Source organism: Podarcis muralis, chromosome 13, assembly GCF_964188315.1.
Source record: "Podarcis muralis chromosome 13, rPodMur119.hap1.1, whole genome shotgun sequence".
NCBI classification, from domain to species: Eukaryota; Metazoa; Chordata; class Lepidosauria; order Squamata; family Lacertidae; genus Podarcis; species Podarcis muralis.
The window spans coordinates 18,727,985-18,755,283 of record NC_135667.1 but is presented as its reverse complement, the minus strand read 5'-3'; the positions used below and the strand labels follow the sequence as shown (position 1 = coordinate 18,755,283).

The 27,299-nt window shown below is 48.7% G+C and overlaps 1 protein-coding gene across 3 annotated transcripts in view; it reads right to left on the bottom strand.

Annotated features, from left to right (window-relative positions):
• Positions 1 to 178: 178 nt before the first annotated feature.
• LMTK3 (lemur tyrosine kinase 3) overlaps positions 179 to 27,299 on the bottom strand; it is a 28,444-nt gene continuing 1,323 nt past the window's right edge. The window contains exons 2-15 of one of the 3 annotated variants that reach the window (XM_028702002.2): positions 23,542 to 23,675; positions 22,232 to 22,382; positions 21,294 to 21,370; positions 20,178 to 20,296; positions 19,096 to 19,183; positions 18,668 to 18,816; positions 17,211 to 17,295; positions 16,648 to 16,769; positions 13,788 to 13,937; positions 9,949 to 12,410; positions 8,596 to 8,966; positions 8,017 to 8,128; positions 5,063 to 5,323; positions 179 to 4,176 (exon numbers count right to left, since the gene is read on the bottom strand). In XM_028702002.2, the coding sequence (XP_028557835.2) occupies positions 4,160 to 4,176; positions 5,063 to 5,323; positions 8,017 to 8,128; positions 8,596 to 8,966; positions 9,949 to 12,410; positions 13,788 to 13,937; positions 16,648 to 16,769; positions 17,211 to 17,295; positions 18,668 to 18,816; positions 19,096 to 19,183; positions 20,178 to 20,296; positions 21,294 to 21,370; positions 22,232 to 22,382; positions 23,542 to 23,675 (4,298 nt within the window). In that variant the 3' untranslated portion in view covers positions 179 to 4,159. Of the gene's footprint in view, positions 4,177 to 5,062; positions 5,324 to 8,016; positions 8,129 to 8,595; positions 8,967 to 9,948; positions 12,411 to 13,787; positions 13,938 to 16,647; positions 16,770 to 17,210; positions 17,296 to 18,667; positions 18,817 to 19,095; positions 19,184 to 20,177; positions 20,297 to 21,293; positions 21,371 to 22,231; positions 22,383 to 23,541; positions 23,676 to 27,299 lie in introns of those variants that run through there. The other 2 variants (XM_028702003.2, XR_013390369.1) reach the window with 2 other exon arrangements.

Sequence of the window (27,299 nt, the reverse complement as noted above, 5' to 3'; positions counted from 1 at the left end):
AACTAGTGTGCTGCAAAGGGGCTAGCACTACGTTGAATTCCCCCCTTTATTCCCTTCAGACGGTTGTCCCATCACACCCATGTAGGCCATACTCCAGTGTTCCTGTTGCTCATACAGCTCTCCTCTTCTCCACATCCATTTTCGGACTCTGGAGGAACCCAGTGGCAAATCAGGCAAATTAATTCAATGTATGCAAATATGCACAATTTATTACCATTGCAGAATTTTGGAGATTTTTTTTTTTAAGTTCTGATATTTAAATGCTCTCCCCATCTTTACATACTCCTTCCCACAACCCTTCCATTAAAGTATCACCCCTTACAGTCAGCCCACAGTAACATCTCTGACCAGCCACTCCCCCCCCCAGTCCATGACACCTCAGTCCATCCTCCCCAATGCATCCTTACGCAGCCTATTGCCACCCTTCCCACCCCCATTCCTTGAATAGTCACATTCCCTATCCTTTCATCCATCTACCCACCCACCGCTATTTACTTACTTTCAACCCCCGCCCTAAGAATCACTCATCCACATAGACGGAGAGTTGGGTGCAGTGGTGGGTTTTTGTTTTTAAGATCATTTCCTCTTCACCCTGCCACCACCTACTCTTCCTTTTTAGTTTATACATCTCTTTCATTTTGGCAGATCAGAAGAATTGGCAACGGTTATCCTCCCTTTATGTGGTAATCTGGTCGGTGGTGCTTCTTGTTGTTTTTAAATCTGGCCCCCATCGTCTCCTGCTGTTTTCCTCAGAATATACAAAGAGGGAACTTGGAACTAATGTGGGAGAGCCTTTACCCCCAGTCAGAGCGGCCATTTTAGTCTCAGCAGGTGAGGAATCTAAAATCAGCCCACAAGACACAGGACAAAGATGGCCAGCCTGACAGACCTGAAGCGGGATGCTGATTTCCAATCTAGATGTTTTCTAGATTTTTCTGCTTCCTGTTCTCCCTAGCACCGCCTGAAAAAGGCTAGGAATGCGATACCATCGGTAAGGCCATTTTGGGGGACGGGGAAACATCTTAGCTCAGAGGCATCGTCCCTTAATCTACGGGTAGCTGCCATGGAACCCTTCAGATGCTGTTGAACTACAACTCCAATCGTATTCCTGACCATTGGCCCTAGATGGCTGGGGCTGATAGGAGTTGGGAGCCCCACAGCATCTAGACAGGGTGCCGTGTTGGCTACCCCTGCAAAGGGGTTCTCACAGTGGACAAGCAGGTCTCCTGATGGAGGCACCAAGGGTAGCCATATATCGTGTGAAGACTGGGGAAAAAGAGTTGGGGGACCAACACAGCCCTGCTTGTGAGTTCAGGGCCAGAAGTGATGTGGCTTGGTCCCGCCAGTGTTGCCAGGGGTGAAGATCACGGAGGCAACATTTGGAGGTTTGCAGGAGCAGGTAAGAAAAGAGAGTTGCAAGCTTTTGTGCTTCCAGGCAACTCCTCCTATGGGCATGAGACTTCTTAACACACATTTAATGGGATAGCTCAGCTGATAGAGCACAAGACTCTTAATCTTGGGCCCATGGGTTCGAGCCCCATGTCAGGCAAAAGATTCCTGCACTGCAGGGGGTTGGACTAAATGATCCTTGTGGTCCTTTCCAAGTTGTCAATTCTATGATTCTATGACATATCAGGAGGGCAGAGTGCCTTAAATGCCTTTGGGGAGGGATTGGCTGGTCTAAGGCAGTAGGAGGCTCAAATGAGAGGCTCTGGTAGCCAGACTGAAGGGCCTTATCTTCCTTGCCACACTGCGATAGCTTGGCAAAAGAAGCACATGCTAGCCTGCTCTTAGGTACACATACGTGCCTGCTGAGAAGTAAGCTCTCTTGAATGAAAAGGGACTTACTCCCAGGCAGGGATTGTTAGGATTGCCACCTTAGCCACTCGATATAGCTAGAGGACCCTGTGGCAGCTGCTAGTTCACTGCAGGTCAGAGGACACACTTCTGCCTGGCTGGTAAAATAAAGCAATTTGATTTCAGGATAAAGGCCAGTTTGCAGCTACTTGCTTTCCTGCCTCTCAGCTCACGTGCTCATAAGCACACCAGCTCGCTTGGAAATATGCTGGCTCCCCTCCTCTCTGTCAAGTGCATTTGTTGACTTTGCTTCACCATCTCTCCAGACCCCTTGGGTTAAGCAAGTAGAGGATGGGTCTCCCTGTGGCTGCTAGCTCTGCAAGCCAGCAGGTGCAAGCTCTAGTTTCAAAGATGGCGCATCTCTGCCACAAACCAGCAATGGATGTTCCCAGCATGCCTTGCTTTGACACCTCCCTGTGGCATCTGGCTGGTCATCTGTCTTGCCTCCCCGCAGGTAATTCTGAGTTCCTGTTCACCTTCTTTCCCTCCTTTATTATCTCTCTCCCATACACATCCACCCCAAGTTCAAAATTAAATACCTGTCTCTTATCTGGGCAGAAAAATTCTTTCTGAGGGGTGGGGGAAGGAAGGAGTTAGCACCCTAAATCAACCCTTCCCCTAGAAGGGCAGAATGAGCTTGGATCAAACTGCCTCTTATTGTAGGCTCGACCCAAACCAGCAATATGCCATTTGTGGTCCAGTGAGTATTTACTTCAGAAATCAATGCTGCGAGAGCTCAGGAGGAAGTCGACATCTAATCCCACCCACCCAGGCTGGAAGGCAGGTTCATGCATATATCTGCCCACTCCACAAGACCAACCCACATACTGCCTCACACAAAAGATGAGGAACCTGTGTCACCCTCCAGATGTTGCTGGACTCCAACCCCCATGATCCCTGACAGCTGTCTATGCTCCCTAGGGGTGATGGCCGTTGGAATCCAACAACAACTGGAGGGCCACAGGTTCCCCATCCCTGCCCCACGCCGATGCTTCACTATTGCCACTACAAGCAGAGAAGGGAGCGAGCAGATCCATCATCTCAAGATGCTCGCGGAATAGATAACTCCAAAGTTTCCCTACCCCTCCAAGCTCCCCGTTCCACTCCTAATACAATCTCAGTCTTCACGTGGTGCTTTTGGCACAATTGAATGGTGGCTCCGCAAATCCCTGGAACTTCCAGTGATTTCAACTGTATTCCAGTAGGGCCCAGTAGCCTTTATTAACCTCCCAATATCAACCAGTGGAGGGTTGGGAAGGTCAGGAAAAGGCCAATCCCAACAAAAGCTAGCCATCTCCGTCAACGCTAAGTATGAGCGATGGATATTTTTTCCCCCATGTATGACACACCAACCAGCCTGGGACAATTAACCCATGGCTGTCCATTATATGGCCACTAAGTAGGTGTTGTGACCAAGTCAACATCCTCCCATGTCGGTTCATCCCAATGAGTGCTGAGCCAATGTGTGTCTCTTCTCAAAAACGATACTTCTGGATCATGCCCTTGCGGAGGTGTCAGAACAAAGGGCCCCTACCCAACCAAATCTCATCCACCTGCCTTGTGGAGTCCAATTGTCCGCTGGTAATTCCAAGGCTTGGTGATGAAGTTTTGCCGACAAAACTCTGTCCCGAGGTTTGAATCAACGGTCTTTTCTTTTGTATATAACGCTGGTTAAAAGGGGAGGATCACCAGCCCTATTCAGTTCCATTTGGCACAAAAAGGGTGTCGTTGTTTGAAATTGGCAGCCATGTTCCACATTCCAAGATGCAGCTGATGAGGTTCAGGGAATTGCAGAAGAAGGCTCATGAGCAGGTCAGACGCCACTTCCTGGAAACCCCTGTTTCCCAACCCAACCCTCTCAATTTGGCACAGAGGGTCCTTATAAGGGACATATCAGATTGCTGAAGGGAAGCCAGGAGGGGGCACAAGGGTTATACATTCAATAGCCAGTGCTGGGCAGGGGCCCCTAAAATCGAGGAGATGCCCCCCTCCTCGTCACTCATTGGCTCATGATTGTTTATACAAAAAGTTCTGCCCCTTCCCCAGAAGTGGGGGTGAGTTGTTGGGCAGGAGAGGAAGGGCAAAAACAGTCCCTATGATGTCAGGCTCCAGTTAGCAACAATGGCCCCCCCAACACACCATGCACGCAAACGCACGCACACACAAACACATCTGTCTGTCCGTCCGCCACAGGAACTGGCGGGTGAAATCTTGGCATCATGGGCAAGTCAACTGGATGACTGGGCGTCGTCCCTGAATGTCGAGAGAAGAAGAGGCGGGGTTGTCCGATTTCTACTTGGTCTCAGTTCTCAATGGGATCTGGGAGAAGGGAAAAAAGGCTTCTTTTAACACATTATCAACTTAAAACCAGATCAGCCCACTCCACCCTACTGCATTTCACATTACATTTTCATATTATTGTACATGAAAGTCACCCACTGTCTGTACCAGTGGATGGACTATAGTTTGCCCACCACATGTAAGAATGGATTAAAACCCTAGGAGAGGATAATATGCTTGTGATTATCCTTCCTAACTCACATGAGTGCCATCCTTTGCAGATTAAGTGTGGAGACTAAAACAAGGTTGATTTAACCCCCTAGAAACAATAACCCAGGATGCTTTAAGGCTGACTAGATTTCCCTGGTAATATACCCTTTCTCCCCCTTAACAACAACAAATCACACACGCACCGTGTTTTGTGAACAAATAAAAGTGGTATTTACTTACTTAATCTAGGTCTTGAAGCAGCAATTATAGTAGCAAAATGAAGGTAGGTTTATAACTACTAAGTTACAAAAGTACGAAATGTAAGTTCAAAAATGGTGTCTGAGATGCAGAGCTCAGGTATGCATCAGCTTGGAAGCACGCTGAAGAAAAGCAGGCTGCCCAGGCAGGAAGGAAGTGTGTAGCTTTACAGCTTCCTGCCAAGGCAGACAAAGGAAGTGATCTCACAGAGTTCTCTCTAGCAAATTTTACAGGAAACCTCTGTGAGCCTCTGCCTCTTCATGTGCCTATCTGGCAAAACATGAATTGTTGGTTTGACTGCAATAACATCCCACACCAAAGAGGTACAATTCCAGCTACAAAATTACAATTTTCAGGATCTTTGGGGAGAAGATATATGGCACATACGCAGCCATGGCCCATCAGCCCCACTCCACGGATAAGAACCATGTGCATCCATATCCATGTGTCCACTTACCAGCCGTGGGTCCCAATTCGGTGTCACAGGATGAAGAAAGGTGTGGCTCAAGGGCAGGAGAGACGGTGAAGCGAGAGAACCTCAGGGCATCCACAAGGCCGGACTCAGCCCGCTTGGCTGCTGGCAGCAAGGCAGGGGCCATGGGCACAGGCGAGGACATGACTGGGTGGGGCTTGGCTGCGTTGGGGTCGGGCACCACGGAGACGTAGGATGGGTTCTGAGCCATCAGGGGGAAGTCATCATCCCACTCAAAACTGCCACCTGAGTGGAGAAGGAAGAACGGGGAGGGTAGGAAGGAGGCCTAGATTGAAGTGGTAAGGAAAACAGCCTCTCCCAGCCTGTTCCCTTGGTTTGATTGGCATCATCTCTCTTTCTCTCTCTCTCTCTCTCTCTCTCTCTCTCTCTCTCTCTCACACACACACACACACACACACACACACACACACTTTCCGGTGCTGACATGCACAGGGATAAAACATGGCAGAAAGGCAGTCTTGATGAGGCTGCACACACACCCCTTTCCCAGCCCCTGACAGTCCCTGGAAACAATGAAACATGGTTATATAGCAATACTTCTAAGAATATTTATGGTCCTTGTCTTCCAAGAAGTGTTGGGAAATGCCTGAAACCCTGGAGAGCTGCTGCCAGTCAGTGAGGGCAATACTGAGCTAGATGGACCAAAGGCCTTACAGTGGTACCTCGGGTTACATACGCTTCAGGTTACATACGCTTCAGGTTACAGACTCCGCTAACCCAGAAATATTACCTCAGGTTAAGAACTTTACCTCAGGATGAGAACAGAAATCGTGTGGTGGCAGCGGGAGGCCACATTAGCTAAAGTGGTGCTTCAGGTTAAGAACAGTTTCAGGTTAAGAACAGACCTCCGGAACGAATTAAGTACTTAACCCGAGGTACCACGGTACTCGGTTTCAGGCAGTCTGCTATGTTCCTGTTCTGCTATTTCAATGAGATAATTCGTGTACTATATTTGTTTGTTTTTTCTCGTTTTTATTTGTTTGTACAGTGGTGCCCCGCAAGACGAATGCCTCGCAAGACGGAAAACCCGCTAGACGAAAGGGTTTTCCGTTTCTGAGCTGCTTCGCAAGACGATTTTCCCTATGGGCTTGCTTCGCAAGACGAAAACGTCTTGCGAGTCTTGCGATTCCCCCCCCCCGCTTCCCCCCCTTTTTCAAAGCCACTAAGCCGCTAATAGCCTTTTAGCAGCTTAGCCGCTAATCCTTTAATAGCCGCTAAGCCGCTAAACCGCTAATAGCGCTAAGCCACTTAGCCGCTAATAGGGTTGCTTCGCAAGACGAAAAAACCACTAGACGAAGAGAATCACGGAACGGATTCTTTTCATCTTGCGAGGCACCACTGTATATACATGTGTGTTTTAGTCTTGAAGCTGCCTCGGAGGCCTTTTGCAGGGTGTGGCGGCGGGGCCACAGAAAGCAGAGTAGAAATGTCCTAAAACAAAAATAAATGGAATCACTTGCGCATCCTGTCTTCACTTCATTTGTGCTATGGCACAAAGCTGCCCTGAATCCATTTTTAATAACCAAGAAGGCTCTGTGCTACCATCTGCCTTATTGAGTGTGACAATTTTAGACTGTGTGCTTTCAAGCAGAAATCTTTTAGGAGTTTATCTCCTAAAAATAAACTATTCAGGGATTCAATTAAAAAAAAAAAATTCAACACAAAACACACCCTGGCAATATTTCCCGAAGTTCTGTTAGGCAAATTGCACTGGATCAGAATTAATACAGGAAGCACACACTTCACTCATACATCTGAAGCTGGCTTACTTTTAAGGTTGTGGAAAGAGAACAGAATCCTAAAGCTGGTGGTGGGCACCTCAAAGGCCATCTAGCTTAACCCCAATGTGGGAAACCCACAACTGTACCACTCCTTTGCAACCATCCTGATCCAGCTTCTGCCTAAAGGCCTCTAAAGAAGTGAAGTCCACCATCTTTCAAGGCCGTTGCACTGTATGGTAACACCTGCTTTCAAAACACTTGGTAGAATCTATACTACCCCATTAGTTGAACTTAGATCCTAATGAAATGGCTGGGAGAAGAAAGCCACAGCCTGTAATCCTGTAGGTTTTTATTTTAATTATAATCCTTCTCTTTTCTTTTTGTTTTTTCCCCCCATAAAATTTATATATCGCTTGATTATTTTTATTTTTAATAAAAGGAAAACAAAGTGGTTTTGGTGCTGTTGTTAAAACCTTAATTCAAAAACTAAACAAAACTAAACATGGTTGCTAATATGCCACAATAAATGCACCAAGGATGAGGAACCCCCACATGTAGTTAGGCTCCAACTCCCATCAGCCCCAGCCCTCATGGCCAATGAAAAGTCTGGAAGGCCACAGATTCCACAACGCTGAAGTACATTAACGAAATAACAAGATGGCCCCAGCCTGCCTTCAGCCAAATTGCCTCTGCTGTACCTCCTTGCCCTCAGCCCGCCAATGGCAGACTAGCATGCCCAACAACACAGTTGGACAGCCATATGCTCTTGAAGTACAGCTCTCACCAACTTTGGCCATCTGCCATGTTGGCTTGGGTTGGTGGGAGTTGGGAGTCCAGCCACCTCTGAAGGCCTCTGCACTGGCTACCCCTGCTCTGGCCCTTTTGATCTCCATCAGCATCCTCTTGAGCTCAGCCTCATGCTTCAAATCCTGGCCTTGCTTTAGAACTGGACCTTGTCTGTTTTGGACCATGCCCCCGTCACAACCCACCCCTCACCCTCCGCACTTAGAAGCCACCTTCCCCTGGAAGCCAGGACATTTTCCTGTAACTCATATTTTCACACCAAACACTGACTGAAGTGACCAGGTTACTGTTTCTTTGGCTGCACAGCTGGACTGGCTCATTCTGCATTTCAGATTCCTGATGGGGATGGCGACTATTTCCCACTTGCTCTCTCCTCCTTGACCCAATACTCACTGAAGCCATCAGCAGAAGGGAAGGCATCAAGTCCTGGTTCTGCCATTGAACCAGGGGAGGGGGAATCACCATCTGGAGCTCCCTGGGAACTCAGCTCATTGGTTGGTGTCTCCTGCATACAGAAGAAGACAAGAGATTGTGGTAGAGCTCCTCCCACTTTCAATTTGTTTCTGACATTCCTACCACAATTAAATATGGGCTGCTGCCTGCTACCTATGCATAATATATTTTCCACTATTGCTCGATATCACCGAATATTCACTAACTCGCTGAACTATTTAGGAATCTGTTGCCTACGGAATGTTGGCTAACAGTTTGTGTGAGGGAAAGTGAAAGGTCAGTATGGCTTGGATTAAACCAGGTCCAAGAGGGCGTGAATGCTCTGTGGGTAGACAAGGGAGCTTAAGTGTGGAGTGCTTAGTAAGAAGACACCTCAAAATAGGAGTAGTAACAGAAAGAGGGGAGTAGAGCCAAGATGGCTGAGGGGAGGAGGACAGAGGAGGGAACTGAAAGAAGCCCTTCTCACCCCACTGTGGCCAAACTTTCACACCATCAACCTTGGTGCTCTTGACAGCTCACCTGATCAAAGAGGTAAACAGTGACATCATCAAAGAAGGAGACCATCTTCCGCTTACGGTCGAGCTCAGCCGCCGCCTCCTCAGCTGAGCGTGGTGACTTGAGGAGGCCACGCAAGTTACGGGCGTCATCGCTTTCGCTCACCACAATGGGGACACCCCGCCCTCCGCCTCCAGCCAGGCCTCCTTCCTCTTCCTCTTCAGCATCATCTTCCTCCTCATCCTCTGCCGCTATGGAAGCCTCTCTCCCTCCCAGCGCTGGACCCTCCCCCAAAGCCGCTCCTTCCCAGAAGGGCCCTTTCCTTCCCCCGCCAAGCGGGGGGAACGTCTGCAAGGCCAGAGGGGGAAGCGACAGAGATAAGCGGGAGAGCTTGGCTGGAGGGAAGAGCCAGACATCAAAATGGAAGGATGACCAGGAGGTGGGAAGAATGATTGGGTCGAAGAGCCAAGATTCAGAAGTCAAGAAGACCAAATGGTACGGAAGCAAGGTGAGGATGGAAGGATTGGGATGAGAGAGACAGAAAGAGAGGGTTACTTCATTAAGAACACGTCCCTAGAATTTCTACCCAAATGTATCTATCCAGGCAGAGGGCCTTCTCAGCAGTGGCGCCCACCCTGTGGAACGCCCTCCCATCAGATGTCAGGGAGATAAAGAACTATACGACTTTTAGAAGACATCTGAGGGCAACCCTGTATCAGGATTTTTTCATGTTTCATGTTTGATTATGTTTTTATATTTTGCTGGAAGCTGCACAGAGCAGCTGGGGAAACCCATCCAGATGGGTGGGGTATAAATAAAGTTGTTGTTGTTGTTATTAGTATTCTCCTTGTCAGCATTACCATACTGTACACAAATGCATTCCCTAATGCAGCCACACCACAGAATTATATGAATACATTATGATACTGATTGTTTTTGCACATAGATACCCTTAGCATCCAAAACAGCACACACACACACACAACCTGACCTGTGGGTCTAATTAGTTCTGGCAGGTCTTCCCATTTGTCCAATGGCAACATTTTTTGTTAAGCCACACACACCTGCCCTACTCCTGAGATCATCTATGGTGCCAGGAGTGAGGCAGGGAAAGACATAGCGAGGCAGTGCTTGTGGGCACCACTTCCAAGGGCCCACGGATCAGCTGATTGCTGACGTGTACAAAGGCACAACAGGGCTTTGCAAGTGCCGCCGATCAGCTGATGGGCTTGAAGACACGCAGTGTAACTGCCAATCAGCAATTAGACTATAGGTTAAGCCACCGTCCCCCAGCTGGCTTCTCCTTCCCCCGTTTGTTCTAGGAACATCTCAACACTTTGTTCTTACTTCCACACCAATCACAGATGGAACCCTCACCTTTGATATCCTCACTGGCTTGGTTCGCAGGGACGCCAGGGTCCTGATCCTTTTTGGGCTGCTCAGCTGCTACATATCTGTCTTCCTGGGCAGTATCCTGTGTTTCGACCACGATGGGCACTGCTACACTTTGGGTCTCCATCTGGCTTGGCATCTCCCCTTCTTTCCTTTTCTCCTCCTCCTCCTCCTCCTCCAGCTCTGACGGCAACTTTTCAGAATCTCCTCTTCCCTCTTCTTGCTGCTGCTGCTTCTTCTCCTCCTCCTCCTCCTCTTCCTCCACTTTATCTTCCGCACCTTCTGGCCACTGGGAGTCCGTTGCATCTCCATTATGGCTTTTCTTGGCCTCTTCCTCCTCCGTCTCCTTCCCCTCCTCTGGCTCTAAGGTCCACAGCCTCAGAACAGCCTGCTCCTTCAAGGGAGCCGCTGGAGAAAGCCTCAGAGTCGGCAGCCTACTCTGATTACAGAGTAGGTTGCGTGTGACATTCTCTTGCAGTGTGACCAACAGCTGCTCCTTGCACACTTGGACCACAAAGCCTCCATCTACTGTCACCTTCTCTGTGGGCTTCCTGCCCTCAGGCCCAGCAGCAGCCGGTGCCTCAGCCGGTTCTCCCTCCCCGTCAGAGAAGTAGGCTGAGTCCCGGTGAGGTGTTGCTAGCCCCAGGCTCCTCCCTATTTCCTCCTCTAGCTCCGCCCCTTCTTCACTTACTGACAAGGTAAGATCACTAGTGGACTGAGAGATGGATGCTGTCGGGAGTTTGCCGGAATCTTCTTCTGCCTCTGTTTCTTCCTCTTCTCCAGAAGGTGGTGGTGGCGGTTCCTCTTTGAAGATGAACTCGGGTGAGAAAGTGCTCTCCGTTTCGTAGCCGCTGTCGCCAAACTTTTGCCCTGGAGAGGAGTAGTGGGATGCTGGGCTGCAGACGTCCGAGGAGCTGGTGTTGGAAGGAATGTCCAAGGAATCCACTGAGTCGAGGGTTCCCCGTTGCCGATCTGGTACCGCGGGTGAGAGGCTTAAGGTCACGGGGCCAGTGGAGAATCCATCGGTGACTTCCGGGAGGATCGCGATGGTCTCCTCGTCGTTGCTTTCGGCTAGGGTAGACAATGGCGGTATCTCCACCGGAACAATCACATTGCAGCAGCCAGACGGCAGTGCTGGGAAGGGCGACCCAGGTGGGCGAGCGCTCCCCCCGCCTCTCTGCTTCGGGTAGTCTTGGAGCTCATAGGTCTTCACCGCCGTGCCCATCAGCGGGTCGTAGAATTCTCTGCGCTCCCCGCCATCCCCATCGCAGTCTCTAGGGGGCAGCATTGGACAGTCAGAAAGGGAACCCCGCTCCACTTTTAGCGAGGAGTCGTCCTCCGTGCCGTAGCTGTCGCGGTGAGGGCGCCGCAGGGGTGGCCCGTGGTTGCTCCAGCCACTCACCATGTCCCCCCGAGGGATGGCGCAAGTGCAACGTGCCCGGGTGCACAGCGGGCACGGCAGGAGGTTGTGGCGCCCGCCCCCGATGCTGCTCCCGCCCCCGTCGGTGCTGCTGCCAGAGCTCTGGTCCTCCATCAGCGACGGCTCCTGTTCCCACGAGGGTGAACCCTGGAACTCCGAGGGGTCCCCGGCCAGCGTCTCCCCTGCCCCTCTTTCCTCCATCATCTCAGCATCCCAGCTGCGGTGCTGGTCCTCCAGCTCACGGTACACTGTGAGCAGGGACTCTGCTAGGAACGCCTCTCCCCCCGACGTCGGGGTCTCAGTCAGGGACGTCTCCTGGATCTCGCCATCTACGCGGAAGGGGTTGCTGTCCCCGCCGCCCCCGGCCAAGAAGGGGTTGGTGCTGGGCTGCTCCTGCGGCCGGTAGGGGGCGCCGTGGGAGTCCCAATCCGAGGGAAAGAGAGGCTGGGGTGGGGATCCAGGGCTGGGGGCGCAGACGGGCCCCTCGCAGCTGCCATGGTCCTCCAGGCGGATGTAATACTCGCTACTGACCGAAGGGCTGCGGGCGCTGATGACGGGCACGACGCTGGGTGTCTCCAGGCTGTGCCCACGCTGCGTTGCCTGTTCGTAGAAAGGATTGCTGCCCGGCACTGCCAGCCCGCCGTTGCTGGAGGGGTAGTCGGGCGGTGCTGAGGCAGGGCCCTTCCACCGCCCCAGGCGGGCCTTCTCCCACATGTACTCAAAGTTCAGCCCCCCACTGCTCTCTGTCACCGTCAGGATGTCGTCCATGTCGCCGCCGTGGAACCCGTCCAGCAACGGGTAGGCCGAGATCTCTCCTGAGGGGCGGCGGTGGCACGCCGAGGAAGAAGAGGAGGCCGGGGGTGGCGAAGAGGAGCGCTTGGGTTTCAGGGCGCTCCAGCGCCACTCGAAGCTCTCCTCCGCCTGAGCGTTGGAGCGCTCGTTCAACAGGTAGCTCACCTGCAAGTGCAGCTCTTCCATGGTTGGGCGGTGGGAAGCCGGGAGCCAGCAGGACTGCATGACCTCATACCTGCAGCGGGGCAGGGACGGAGGAAGGATAGAGGAACAGTCGGAAAAACAGGCAGAAATAGGAGCAGGAGGGGGGAAACAGTTGTGGGGGGGAGATAGCCTGAGAGAACAGTTGGGGGTGGGGATAGGGAACGGGAACATTTTTAAAAAATAATAATAATAATAGAGTTGCAGAAAAGATGGTTGCAGGCACTGCGAATAGAGTTGGAGACAGAAAAAGAGGCAGAAGCTAAAGGGGGCATGAGTACTAAAATGGGCAGTGATATGTGGAGAAACTGTCAGGAAGGAGATGGGTTGTGGGGCAGAGAACAGTCGGAAAGCCAATTGGAAGCCTTAGCAGACACAGTCAGAACAACAAGCAGACATGAAAAGGCAACAGTTGGAATTTCTCATTTTTCCAGTCTTCAGTTTTCCCCACTTCCACATCACTTGATATTTTTTTAATCCTCGCAAAAATTCATCAGCATTTTGGTGCAAATTTCTCCTAATACACTCATGTTTCATAATGCAATTTATGCCTAATATACACATTTTCGCCAAGCGTTGCCCCCAGTTATGATGTATTTTTGTGCGTTTTTTTCACGAATACATTCACTTTTAGGCACAGCTTTTCTTAATATGTGCATTTTGTAAAACATAGTTTGGCTGGAGAACTGCATTGCAAAATTTCAAACTTCAAAAGATGCCTGCGTTTCAGTTCACATTTTGTTTCGGGAAAGTGTGATAGATTCACCTTCAAATGTGACCTGAATCTAATTTCTCCCGCCATCCCTACTCACGAGCATACGTCTTGTGGTTGGGATGGTGGGGACTCTCTCTCTTCGCTATATAAAACTTTGCTTAATATTGAATGAAAGTTACAAATAAGCCTGTAGTGTAGATATGTCCTTATACGGATATGAACAACATCCAAAAGGAGATCCATAGCCCAAAAAACAGACAACCAACTGGAAAAGTTGCCAGAAGAATGGTCTGAAAATACAAATCTGGAAGGAGGGAATTTGATTCACAGACCACCAGTGCAGCTGGAAGAGCAGGCAAGGAAAAGGTATGTCACACAATCAGAGGAAGACCTGGCAGAATGACAGTGCAGGGAGGGAAATGGGCAGGCAGGCGGAGGAATAGTTGGAGGAACACAGAGAGGGAAGAATGAAAGAACGTTAGGAGGACAAGAACAATCTTAATGCACAGGGCAGCAGCTACTCCCAAGTCACTAGCTGCTCAGGAGGCACCAAACAGATGTCAAGGATGGAGGAGACTCGGGAAGAAGGTATCCCAGCTGGTGGGCTTTGCTTTCTTTGGAGGAGAGTCCTGGACAACAAATACTTTTTTTTTCCCTTATGGGGGGGCAGGAGGGAGAAGAGGAGAATCAACTCACCAATAGTCAGAGTAAGGAAGCTTAAGGCGTGGCTTGGCCAGTTTCATCTGCTGCTCCTTGACGACAAAGGTCAGCACTTCCTCGTCAGAGAGGTGGCGGTAAGGCTGGGAGCCAAACTCAAAAAGCTCCCAGATGGTCACCCCCATAGACCTGGCAAACAAAGGGAACAGAGAAATTAAGCCCAGAACTATGGACTCCAGAGAAGTGCAAGCAGAAAACAAAGAAGAAAATCACTGCAGGTGCCAGAGGTGAGGCCTTATAACCCCACCCCTTTTACCCTTTCTTGCTTAGCCCCACAAAACCAAGAATCCCAGCCCAGACACTGAAGGAAATGGCAGCCCAGGGATTTGTTTCAGGAAAGCAGGGAGCTGCCTTATACGGAGTCTAACCATTGGCTCATCTAGCTCAGTATCCTCTAGTCTGATTGGCAGCAGGTGTCAGGGAGGAGCTTTTCCCAGGCTCACCTGGAGACACCAGGGTTCAAACCTGATAGCTTCTGCATGCGAGGCAGAGCCAGGGGTGCCAACTTGAATAAAATATTGGGGGGCCCAGATAAGCCCCATCCCACATAATTGATCACACACCATTTGAATGGCAATGCCCATCAACTGAGGGAGTCCTCAAACAATTTATTTGAGGGCTCCATCAGTTGATTTATTTACTCTTAGAATAATTTATTTGGGAGTGGACAAAGGGACCTCAGCCCCTAGGAGTTGATTCCTATGGCTGAGGCTCTATCACTGAAGTACAATACAGTGGTGCCTCGCAAGACGAAATTAATTCGTTCTGCGAGTTTTTTCGTCTTGCGAATTTTTCATCTTGCAAATCACGGTTTCGGAAAAGTTTTGGAAAAGCTTCAAAAATCACCAAAGTCTTCAAAAACCTCAAAAAAGGCTACCACACGCTATGAGTTGCTCCTCGAAGTCAAGTCGCAACTATATTAACAGTTTTAAGAAAAAGGAAACAAACTTGCAAGACGTTTTCGTCTTGCGAAGCAAGCCCATAGGGAAATTCGTCTTGCGAAGCAACTCAAAAAACCAAAAACCCTTTCGTCTAGCGAGTTTTTCGTCTTGCGAGGCATTCGTCTTGCGAGGTACCACTGTACCTAGGGTTGAGTCTTAGAACAGCTGAAGATTAAGATGTCTCTGAGAATACACATAGTACGTTTCCTAAATGTCTGCAACACTACAGCCTTCCCCTTTCTCCCACTCCTTAGGGGTAAAGCAGTGGTAAATTTGCCCTCCCTCCCAGATGCTGATGGACTACAACTCCCATCAGACCCAGCAAGCATGACCAATGGTCAGAGGTGATGGGAGCTGTAGTTCAGCAAGATATGAAGGGCCAGAGCTTCCTCACACCTGATGTAAAGGAACACGACAGTATCGAGAGCTTATATGGTGGTACAGGTAGCACTAGACACCATTTTCCCTGTACAAAGAAAATACAAATTTAACCCTTAAAAAAAAAAGAAGTCTGAAATTTCAAGACTGCAAATGTTGGTTTTTGAGGGGCATTAACAATAAATTATTCTAAGAGTGTTAAATGAAATAATATAAGGTATTAACATACCAGATTGAAAATTCTATACCCTGGGTTGGTTTATTTATGTGTATGTTTGTTTTCTTGTATTTATTTCCTGCCTTTTTCTCTCAGTGGGACCACAGAGAGGCCAACAGTACATTATCACACAGCAGCACACAACAACAAAATAACACAACCAGAAATCAAAGCAGAAGTGAAACAGCAATAAGGCTCCCAGCCTCTCACAAAATCCCTAAACCAAGAGAGCATCCATAAACTAGACATGTTATTTTAAAAATTCAAATCAACTAGGTCAGAATTGAGCTGGATCCAGCCGGATCCCTTATCTCCCCCACCCCACCCCCTGCTGGTCAATTTTTAAACTAGTGGGTGCCCAGCTGTCAATCACCTGATGTCATAACATCAGGTAACCACTTGGAAAAGGCTCACTCTCAGCACCAATCAGCTGATGGATACTGAGAGTGAGCTCCTTTGAAGGAATGGTGTTAGCGCCAATCAGCTGTTTGAGGCTGACAGTACATCTTCAAAGAATGCCCTTTGAAGTTTCTCTACAGGGAGGGTTGCAGTCAGGCTGCACTTGCAAATGAAGAGGGAAAATGTCAAGTTTGCAGGTATGGTTTGACACCAAAGAGTGCCTGTAAATGTGCTTTGAAGGCACACAGCCAGGCAAAGTACTGATGATCAGCTTTTGCAAAAGCACAGATCAGCTGGCGTGGGGTGCCTGTAAACCCCGCATTACTACATATTTACACCTGACATAGGGCAGATGGTCATGACTCAGCAGAAGCAGCCTCATGAGTCATATGAGGCCTGCTGGGCTTAATCAGGCCCACTGGCCAGTGGTTCCCCACCACTGAACATGGTGGATATAAATTTTAATATTTGTAAGCAAAGTTTGGAGCATTCCCTTAAGGATTTTAAAACCAAGTTTGTTTCAGCTCTAGCCCAATTGGATCTAGGCGTGCAAAAATGCAAACTAAGGTTGAAATCCTATGCACAGTTACCTGGGAGTAAGCCCTGTTAAACTTGGTGGTGCTTACTTCTGAATAGACATACAGTCAAACCTTGGTTCCCGAACGGCTTAGTTGCCGAACAAATCGGCTCCAGAATGCCGCAAACCCGGAAGTAAGTGTTCTGGTTTGCGGACGTTTTTCGGAAGCTGAACATCTAGTGCGCCTTGGTTTTTGAATGGTTTCAGGAGACGAATGGACTCCCAGAATGGATTAAGTTCGAGAACCAAGGTACCACTGTATAGGGTTGGGCTGTGAATTCCCTCAAGCACAGGTGCGTGGGGTGTGTGTGGCTCTTTGCAACTCACCAGACATTGCTCTGCTTGGTTTGATCCACCACAATGAGGCTTCCGTGCATCTCATCCAACAGTTCCGGGGCAACCCAGCGCAAAGGGATCCAGAGCCGGTCCGGAGTGATGTAATAGTCTTCCTATGAACAGATATGAGGAATGGGTGGAACAGGGCTGGAGATGCAGACTCTCCAAAGCTTCACAGATGAAAACAGGGGCGTTGAGCCTTTCCACGCAGGTGTCTTTCTGTGGGTATATTCCACAATATGTCCCTGACACAATATTGGTGCATTTACTGATGGATTTAGTCTGCTTTATTAACTGTTCTGTGGTGCTTCCTCAATGCTACCCCCTTACTGCTGCCCAGAGGGGCTACAGAACAACAAAGCAGGACAAAAATAAACCAGATCCTTTGTGATAGCAAAAGGGATTTCAGCAGAAAGTTACTATATATGTGCTGATTGGAAATTATGCAGGAGGATCACCCAAAAAAACCTGATGTCACCAGACACAGGCAAACAGGCAAACACATTTCAATCTACCTGCAGGGGCCTTGTGGCATGGATGGCCCCGCCCCTCACCTTGTAGTTGTTGTGCGACAGGCCGTAGTCTCCAACGCGCACTGTGAGGTCAGAGGTCAGCAAGCAGTTCCGAAGGGCCAGATCACTAGGGAGGGATAGAAAAATACCCAGTAAGGGCGGCTTGGAGGTGGGTGGGCCAAGGGGATGGAGAGAGAGAGTAAAGAGCACCTTTCTTCACCAGCTTTCCCTTTCTATTTATTTAATTTAATGCAACCAATTGGCCCAAACTAAACAGAACAGCACTAACTAAACAGGTGCCACCAAGAGCTTGGATAAATAGGGGGGGAAATCAGTAGGGAAAAAATTGTAATGGACACCATTACAAGACCAGGTCGACTGGTTGGAGGGAGATAGGGAGGGGGAAAGACATGCCCTTCTTTGGGCGGATAGGAGTTTTTCTGTTGCAGGGAGCCAAACCAAGTGTCCTCTGGATGCCATGGGAAATCCCATGGTGTAAAGCAGTAATTCCATTGGCAAAATGATGCATTCTCGCCAGGGGTGGGCAGAGCAGGAAAGGCCCTGGATACAAAGCCTCTCCATCCCCCTCAAAAATCCCAGAATGAAGCTAATCAGCTATACCAGCCTGGTGCTGGCATAGTTTATCTCCCACCTCTGAAGCCTATGGAGGGGTTTAAAAATAAACGAAAAACAAGATAGGCTGAGATGAAGATAGACAAAATTTGCCCTTACCTGTCACTCCCCACCCCAGTTACAACTGCTCTGCTGAATGACAACAAAGCATTCCCAACTTTGGGTGGCACCAGAGAAAAAGTCCTGTTTTAGATGCCCCCCTCATCTTCAAATGTGAGACACTCCGAGTAAGGCCTCAGCAGAAGAGCTCAGCAGATAGGCGGGTTCACACATCTGTTCTGCCCCGACCTGCTCAAGCTATACTCACCTGGACTGAATTTGCCTCTCAGAGGTAAAGTAAAGTAAAAGTAAAGTAAAGGACTCCTGGACGGTTAAGTCCCGTCAAAGGCGGCTATGGGGCTGCTGCGCACATCTCACTTTCAGGTTGAGGGAGCTGACATTTGTCCACAGACAGCTTTCCAGGCCATGTGGCCAGCATGATTAAACCGCTTCTGGCGCAACCTAACACTGTGATGGAAGGCAGAGTGCACAGAAATGCCATTTACCTTTCTGCCACAGCGGTACCTATTTATCTACTTGCACTGGTGTGCTTTCGAACTGCTAGGTTGGCAGGAGCTGGGACAGAGCAACAGGAGCTCACCTCATCACAGGGATTCAAACTGCCGACCTTCTGATTGGCAAGCCCAAGAGGCTTGGTGGTTTAGACCACAGCGCCACCCGCGTCTGGAGTATGGCCCGCTACATTTCAAATCATTAAAATTCATATTCATCAGCAAAACCCTTTGAGTTCCAGAGCTTAAACCATACACAGGTCCGTACAGCTCAACATTTCTTGAACAACCCAAGGATCGTGGTCTCTGGTCTACCTGTGGATGTAGTTGTTTTTATGCAAATGTAGCACTCCCAGAGTGATCTCGTAAGCCATGCGCTGTAGTGTGCTGAGGTCACGGGTCAGCAGGTCAGGGGTCATCCCGTCTGCTTTGCGCTGAGCTCGAAGGTAACGTTTCAGATCTCCCTGGAGGAACACAGGGCGAGAAAAAGGTTGGTGAGCGAAGTCAGCGAAGCTAGCACAAAGTTTCCTACAGACCCAAGCAAATTCCCCAACCTCATGTGAAAAAACAGAATGTCCCTTTTTTCCCGGGACACTTGGCAGCTATGGCCAAACAGATGGAGTGATGTTAGGAGAACCTTCCCCGCCGCTCCCCACAGCGATCTGTTTGGACCCCTGGCAAGAGCAATCTATCCCTCTTGTGTTTTCCCACCCAAATTCATCTCTCGGCTTAAGTATACTTACCAGCTGGCAGAATTCCATGATGAGCAGGAAAGGGATGGTCTCTGTGCACAGGCCAAGGCATTGCAATATGTTTGGATGCTGGAGGCTTCTTGAGGGAAGGGGGTGGATGGAGAGAAGGGCAGAAAGAGGAGGGGGAAAGAAGGTTTTGCTCCATTCATCACAAAGAGGCAGCACCTGTTTCTGCTCAGTTTTCGAGGGCTGAAAGTGTACCCCAACTGCATTTTAGCAAATAAAATTAAAAAGAGCTGACACTACATTCCAAAGTAAGCAAAGTGTTATGTACTGAAGTTCTCACCCTGGGCCAGCAGGGGGATACTGTAGAATGTAGATAGTTCAGGTCCACATATGCAAATAAGGGATCGAAAGTAACGTTCAGTGATTGGATAGTTACAGAAAGTTGTTACAGTTACGTTGTACTGGAGCTCTATATAAGCAGGCTGTTTCAGTCTTCAGTTCAGTTCTGTTCTGACCTCTGAATAAACAAGAGCTGTTTGAAGAATCGCTGTGTCGTCTGATATGTTCACCCACAACTTAACACAAAGCTCGACTAGGTTGAGTTTAAACCCTTTTTTAAAAGATTCCTTCTTTCCTATTCTCCTCCCTTTTCTTATGTTCTTTATTTAGAGCAGGGAGTACAGTCATACCTTGGAAGTTGAATGGAATTCGTCCCGCAAGTCCGTTCGACTTCCAAAACATTCGGAAACCAAAGCGCAACTTCTGATTGGCTTCAGGAAGCTCCTGCAGCCAATCGGAAGCCATGGAAGCCCCGTCGGCCGTTCGGCTTCCAAAAATAGTTCGGAAACCGGAACAGTCACTTCTGGGTTTGCGGTGTTCGGAAGCCAAAACGTTTGGGAACTAAGCTGTTCAACTTCCAAGGTACGACTGTAATTGTGTTACTGTAGTCTCGACTAGCGTTTCCCTATTACATGATGATGGGCTACTGGGGAGAATGGCATGAGTTATAACACTTACTGGAATCATGGGCAGCTTTAGCTCTGCAGCAGCTGCCTCACAATAAGGTTTATATGGGGATATTTTGCCCCTTGTTTCTTCCTCCCACTTCAGTTTCTTCGGCTTCTTACCGATATGGTTGGGCCTCTGACAGGAATTTTCTCTGCTCCAGTGGCCCAGCATTCACCCGTAGCTCCTTCACTACCACCTGTGCAGGGGTGAAATCTGAGAATATTTCACCCAGGATTACCTGTGGAACAGGGGGGGAAATGGTTACTAACCAGAGCTGTGAACACACGCTCCCATTCCATTGTGATCCTACCACTGGTTTAGGAAAGCGGTGTCCACACGACATTGGCCACGATCCATATCTATTCTGTCTTTTCTTATGAAACATTGCACATCCATTTTTCCCCTTCAAACTAGCTTCAGAGTTCAGAAAAAGAATGACCTGGCAGCGATTTAAGCCACAGATATGTATGCAGCCTGGAACCAACTACACAGAACACATCTCGCCAGTTCTTACAGGGCCACACTGACTGCCAGTTCATTTCTGGGCACAATTCAAATGTAATTCGTAATTATCTATTAAGCCCTACCCAGCTTTGTGTCCGGATACCGCCTTTTACCACACAAGACTCACTGAACCTTCTGTTCATTTTTGGAGGCTTCTCTCTATGTCCCTCTAATCTGAATTTAGGCAGGTGGCAACTGGAAAGAGAGGACCTTCTCGATCCTGGTTATTTATCTGTAAGATGGCTGTAGGTTTTCTTTTATCCTTTCCACCCAATATGGAGATTTATTTTCGATTGCTGTTCTTTGCCTGTATTGTGCAATTGACTGGTCACACCCACACTACACAGTTAGAGAACATTTAACGCACATTTAAAGGACATAAGAATCTGGGGAACTGTCGTTTACCCCTCACAGAGCTACAATTCCCTGCAACCTTAACAAACTACACTTCTCAGGATCCTTTGGTGGAAGCCATGTGCTTTAAAATATATGGCGTGGATGTAACCATGGTTGTTGTTTTATTTACTGTTGTTTCATTTTGTGCATCTGCATTACATAAGTGTCCTGTTACTCTGTTGTTGTTTTTAGCTGCATAATAATATTTCAAATTATTGCTATTTTTAAACTCACAGTGGCTCTTCATATTCCCTGAGAATAAAACTGGAGCCCACTGGAAAGAAACTTGGATCCCACAACAAAAATCACATCCCCAACAACAAGCTTTTGCTCACCTTTCCAAACCAGCCATTTCCAATCTCCTGCAAATAACTGAGGTGTTGTCTGCTGAGTCCCAAGTGTTTAACCAGATCTGAAAGAGGGACAGAGCGTGGCAGTAACAGAAGTCAATGTCATGACATTTCCCCCCACGTTCAAAAGTTAATAGACAAGCTACTGGGACATAAGCTAGCAGCAGCAGCAGCTGGGGCAGGATGGTACCAGCTTCCTGGCAAATATAATGAGTGCTGCTTCTCCCTTTGTAGGCCACCTATCGTTCTGGGCAAGAATGGAGAACCTTTGGCCCTCCAAATATTGCTGAACTACAATTCCCATCAGCCCTAGCAAACACAGAAAATGGCCAGAGGTTGTTGTTCAACAGTGTCTGAAGGACCAAAAGCTCCTCATTCCTGCTCTAGCCTTTCTGTCATCTATATGGGGCCAAGCTGGTGTGGGAAATAGCAGCGATTTGTTTGTTTATTTTTACAAATTTATAATCCACACTTCCATAAAAATAGAACAAGGCAGAGTATACATATAAGGGTAAAATCAACAGAAGAGCCATAACAACATCAATAAATATCAATAAATACTGGCTGGCTATGAGGGGAGGGGGGAATGTTGTAAACAAAAAGGTTTTCTGAAGGAAGAGAGGGATGGTTCCTGCCAAGCCTCCATTTGTAGGCAGTTCCACAGGGCAAGGTCTGCCATACAAAAGGCCTGGGCCCTAGAGATGGCCAACTGATCCTTAGGGCCATAGGGAGCCACCAGAAGGGCCCCATCAGAGGATCTCAGTGATCAAGGTGGAGCATGAGGAATCAGGTGGTCCCCAAGGCACTTTGAGCCCAAGTTGTTTAGGGCTTTGTGGATAAACACAAGTACCTTGAACCTAACCCAGTAGCAAATCAGCAGATCAAGAGGCAGGTGCAGGCATACCCTCTCCAAGGAATCTTACCTGTTTTGGGCATCTGCTGGTTGGAGGACGGGAGCGAGACCTCTGAGAGAGGCAGAATGTAGACATCCGGGATAGACTGAGAGGAGGACGTCTCCTCTGCAGGTGGTGTGTATTCTCCAGAATATTCTTCTCCATCAGGGTTCTCAAATTCCTGCCAGGTGGGCAGAGGTGAGTGTAAGGATAATAAGATATTCTGCTGGTTTTCCCATTATTTCCCAGTCTGTTGCCTGAAGTAGCAACCTCCGTGTTTCCCCATGGCCTTGCCATCCCCAAGCCTCAGAACCCACCAACAGGGCTGGTGCCAGGTTTAATGGGGACCTTGGCATGGCCAATGCAACACCACCATCATCAAAGTTGCCCCTGGTGCATCTGATCTTCCCCTTTGTGGGACAACACTGCCACCCTCCTCTTCCCTTCCGCCCTGACATCTCTCTTAATCCTGTTTAAAAACAATAACAGCTTCGCTGGCACCTCCCTCAGCACCTGGGCTCTGAGAAAGGGCCAAAGACATCCTTTTTAGAGACAGGCATTTTGGTGATGTGGTGGCCTGGAGAATGCCTCTGCCGTCACTTCTGCGGTTTGCCATGGTGGCTCGAAAGACTTTTTAAACACAGAGGACTGACCTCTGGCGCTCCTTTCTACTCTTGCGGCTCAGTTAATAAGAGCATGAGGCTCTTAATCTCACGGTTGAGGGTTCGAGCCCCACTTTGGGCAAAAGAATCATGCATTGCAGAGAGTTGGACTAGACAATCCTCTTGGACCCAACTGTATAAGTCTATGATTATTAACTTTTTCAAAAAAAACAAATGATTTTAAAAAGCCTTTTTAAGTATCACGGCAAACCGCACTGGCGCAGGCAATGCCTAGCCATCTCACTAAGAATGCTAGAATCTGACAAGAAGGACCCTCTGGCCCCTTTCTCAGTGCCCAAGCAAGGAGGTGGAGGTTGCTAGCCAGCTGCTATGGGGTGGAGCTGGACCCAGTGGTGAGCTGGTGGGCAGCAGATCAGGCTGGTGAGGAGCACTTTAGAGTAATGGGGCCCACAGGAAATGCCCAATGTGGTTAACCGCTGGTACAAGGCCTGCTCACCAACATGAGGGATGGGGAACTTGTGTCCCTCCCATCATCCCTGACCATCAGGGACTAATGGGAGGGCTATAGGTTTTGCTTAGGAAACTGTACACTCCAATCCGTGATGCTGTTTAGCTTCACAGAATACAAGCCACAAATGCCTTTCAGCAAATAACAACAACAACATCCCTTCCCCAAAGCATTCCATGCCCACCTCAAATCCCCACAACCAGGCTCACCTTGAACCCCACATCGCCCCGCTTGCAGCACAGGCAGGTGAGGAGGAGGAAGATAAAGGCCAGCAAGCCTGAGCAGGAGATCAGGACCACAGCATAGGGAGGGGCCAGGGGAGCCCGGCCTTGGGACAAACCATCTGCAGGGGAGGCAAGAGGCAGAGGAAGAAAGGGGACAGAGTCTTTCTCTAAAGCACATTTGTCAAAGGCTATGTTCGTCCACAACCCATAATATGGCATTTATAAGAATCAGCCAAAGCAGCTGGGCTGACCCAAACTTTTTTCGCTGCCTGAGGCAAAATACAAGATGGCACCCTCCTATTACTTGTAAAGAAGAAATGAGACTAGGTTGTACACACATTGAAAGTATATTGCTTCCCCACGCAGAATCCTGGGCGCTGCAGTATGTTAAGGGTGCTGGGAACTATAGTTCTGTGAGGGGTAAACTACAATTTGCAGGGTTCTTTGGGGGGAATCGATGTACCTTCAATGTGCTTTAAAGACATGGTGCATATACAGCCTGAGAGCTGAAGATGGGCGACAGGCTAGCCTCCTCCACCTTGCCTGAGGGCAGCGTATGTGCTTAGGAGGTGCAGAGCAGCCCCTGGGGAACACACAGCTTTGTCCAACACCTCGCTGCCATTGCCTGTCTTCCACCATCCACCACCTGAGGCACCCGCCTCACTCTGCCTAACGCTAGGACTGGGAGTGAGAGTAAATAAGCAAGCATTCAAATTTTCTTCCAGAATTCTACATCTTGGGACTGAGATGCAGTCAATGAGAGAGAATGGAGGACAGATGTCAGGGGGGGGGTGTTTTTCAATCCCCCAAATGTAAACAGATTCTCTGTGGTTTCAGCCCTTACACATCTGTTCAGGACCTACAGCACCATTCTCCATCTGTTATTTCGTGTTTAATCCGGTTCCTCTACAAATCTGGCTACACACTTCCCTAGACCAGGGCAGAAACTGTTCCTTCCATTCATCATCATAAACATTCCTCCACTCCTCATCCTCTTAATTCTCACTCCCCACAACCTTACTTGGACACCCCAGAAGGTTACCAGCAGCTGAGGAAAGCAGCTATAGCTGCCACCATCTTTTCCTCCCTTCAGAATGCCTTTGGGCTCCATGGACTTGAGGCCGAGACACATTCTAGGTGATAAAGATGGCTGTGGCAGCAGTTGCTCCCCTATAAAAATGCTTAGGCAAAATTTATATGAAAGGATGGTGGCACCCATCCAGGAGGGTCCTGACATTTGCCCTGACATGCTGGGTGCTGAGGCCGGGTCTTCCCCAATGGAAACTTTTTACCAACTCACTGTCAGTTACTTTATCCATCCCACTTTCAATTCACTGCCAACCACCTGTCCATTTGGTGCCTCAAAAGCAGAACTCTAAACTGAAACTGTGCAGATGTATTTTTCAGATCTAAAACTGAAAAAACTAAAAGTCAATATAGTGCCATGGCTATATAAACTGTTTTATACCTCTCTAAGTGCCATTATAGGGACGTGGGTGGCGCTGTGGGTTAAACCACAGAGCCTAGGACTTGCCGATCAGAAGGTCGGCAGTTCGAATCCCCGCGACGGGGTGAGCTCCCGTTGCTCAGTCCCAGCTCCTGCCCACCTAGCAGTTCGAAAGCATGTCAAAGTGCAAGTAGATAAATAGGTACCACTCCGGCGGGAATGTAAATGGCATTTCCGTGCGCTGCTCTGGTTTGCCAGAAGCGGCTTAGTCACGCTGGCCACATGACCTGGTAGCTGTACGCCAGCTCCCTCGGCCAATAAAGCAAGATGTGCGCCGCAACCCCAGAGTCGATCACGACTGGACCTTTACCTTTAACTGCCATTACTGCCACCACCCCCCAAAAAAAGAATTCTGGAAACTGTAGTTTGGTGAAGATGCTGAGGCGTCTAGCCCCTTCCTCCAAAATAATTACAATTCCCAGGGTTTTGTAGGAACGGGAAATGACCGTTAAACCAGTTTAAGCCTGCAGTTGGAGGTGTCTCTTTTCTAATGGCTTGGGGGTGGTTACATGGAAAAAGTTATACCAGAAATGGAAATCCAGCTGGATTTTCCAGGAAAAATATATGAATCCCTACATTAAGAGAAGCCTGGCAAACAGTCTGTGGTGAGCCCATAGACTTTTTGTTGGTGAAGCAAAGAGAAATGTCACATCTTCTGTCCCGAGACCATCATGAAGTCATGGGACTTCCCACCAAACTACTTCTTCTGACATCACCCAAATGGCCTTGATTAGCCTGTCCCTAAATGGGCTACTAGAACAATCATTTGTTTCCCTATGGATTTATCTTCCCTTGTCTGCAGAAGAAAACATCTGGGCCAAAAAGGTCCAAGGTCTGCCAAGGCCTCCTTAGCACTCAACCCAGGACGCCCTACCCTCCGAGTGACACCATGGCAAGTAAGCCAATGGTAGCCTGAGCCCCACCACTCCAGCCTTCAGAGCATGTATAGAACGAGAGGTGAAAAAGAGAGAGAAATATTGGAAGGGTTGTACATGAGGGAACACACTGACTTTGCAAGAGAAAGGGCTTTGATTATAACTCAGGGAAAAACTTTCCAGCTGTTGGAACAGTAGGGGTGACAGGATCCTGAAATAAAACTCATTAGCTACTTTGTCAAGAATAACATTGAATTTGTCCAATGCTGCACACACACTATAGCTTCAAAGCACATTAAAAGCACATTCCCCTCCCCCTCAAGGAATTTGAGGCAGTGTAGTTTCTTAAGGATTTCTGGGAACTGCAACTCATGAGGGGTAAACTACAAAGCTTAGAATTCTTTGATGAAAAGAATGTGTTTTGAATGTCCTTTAAGGGTATAAGGAAGATAAAACTCCTGGCCTGTTTGACAGGCCTTTTGATCCAGCAGTGTTTCAGAATTCACTGCGAGGAACTAATCTTTGTGATTATTTCTGTCTCGCAGAAAACAAGAACCCTATCGGATCGGACCAAAAGTTGATCCAATGCAAACATCCTGTTTCACGCAACAGGCCAGGCAGTTACTTCCAGTAAAACCACAAGCAATGTTCCCTTGTCCTAATTTCTGGTCGCAGCCACGTTACACATTTAAAGAGCATGGTTTCCCCCAAGGAATCATGGGAAGTGTAGTTTGTTAAGGGTGCTGGGAATTGTAGCTCTGTGAGGAGTCATATGCTTTAAATGTATGATGTGGGTGTGACCTCGGCCCCCCACCCCACCCACCCCACCCCACCCCTCTCTCTCTCTCTCTCTCTCACACACACACACTTGTAAACACCCCACAAGCTAACATTAGGAGGAAAGTCTTTATTGCTCCCATTTTACAGAAGGGTAACCAGTGGATGAGGTCCTGTCACTTACTCTTACCTGTACGATCCATCAGTACATAACCACCCACCCTTCCCTTCACCTTTTCGTCCCTTACGCACACACCCCTACCTTCCTCTCTCTCTCAGCTCATCTTCACAACCCCCCTGTTATCTTCGGGCCCCAAGTACCTTCTCTATCTCAGGCCCTCCCAGCACTTTAGCAGTCCCACAGCACATGCCAATTCCCACAAAACTCTACCACACCACCAGACCCTTGTGCCAAGGGCACATCCATAGTGAGTCACGCCGCTCTCTCCAGATGGCTGCCAGACCAAATGTGGCTTCATGCTATATATTCGAGATGCCACAGACCTCACGCCCACCCCTCCCCACCTCTCTCTCTCTCTCTCACACACACACACACACATACACACACACACACACACACACAC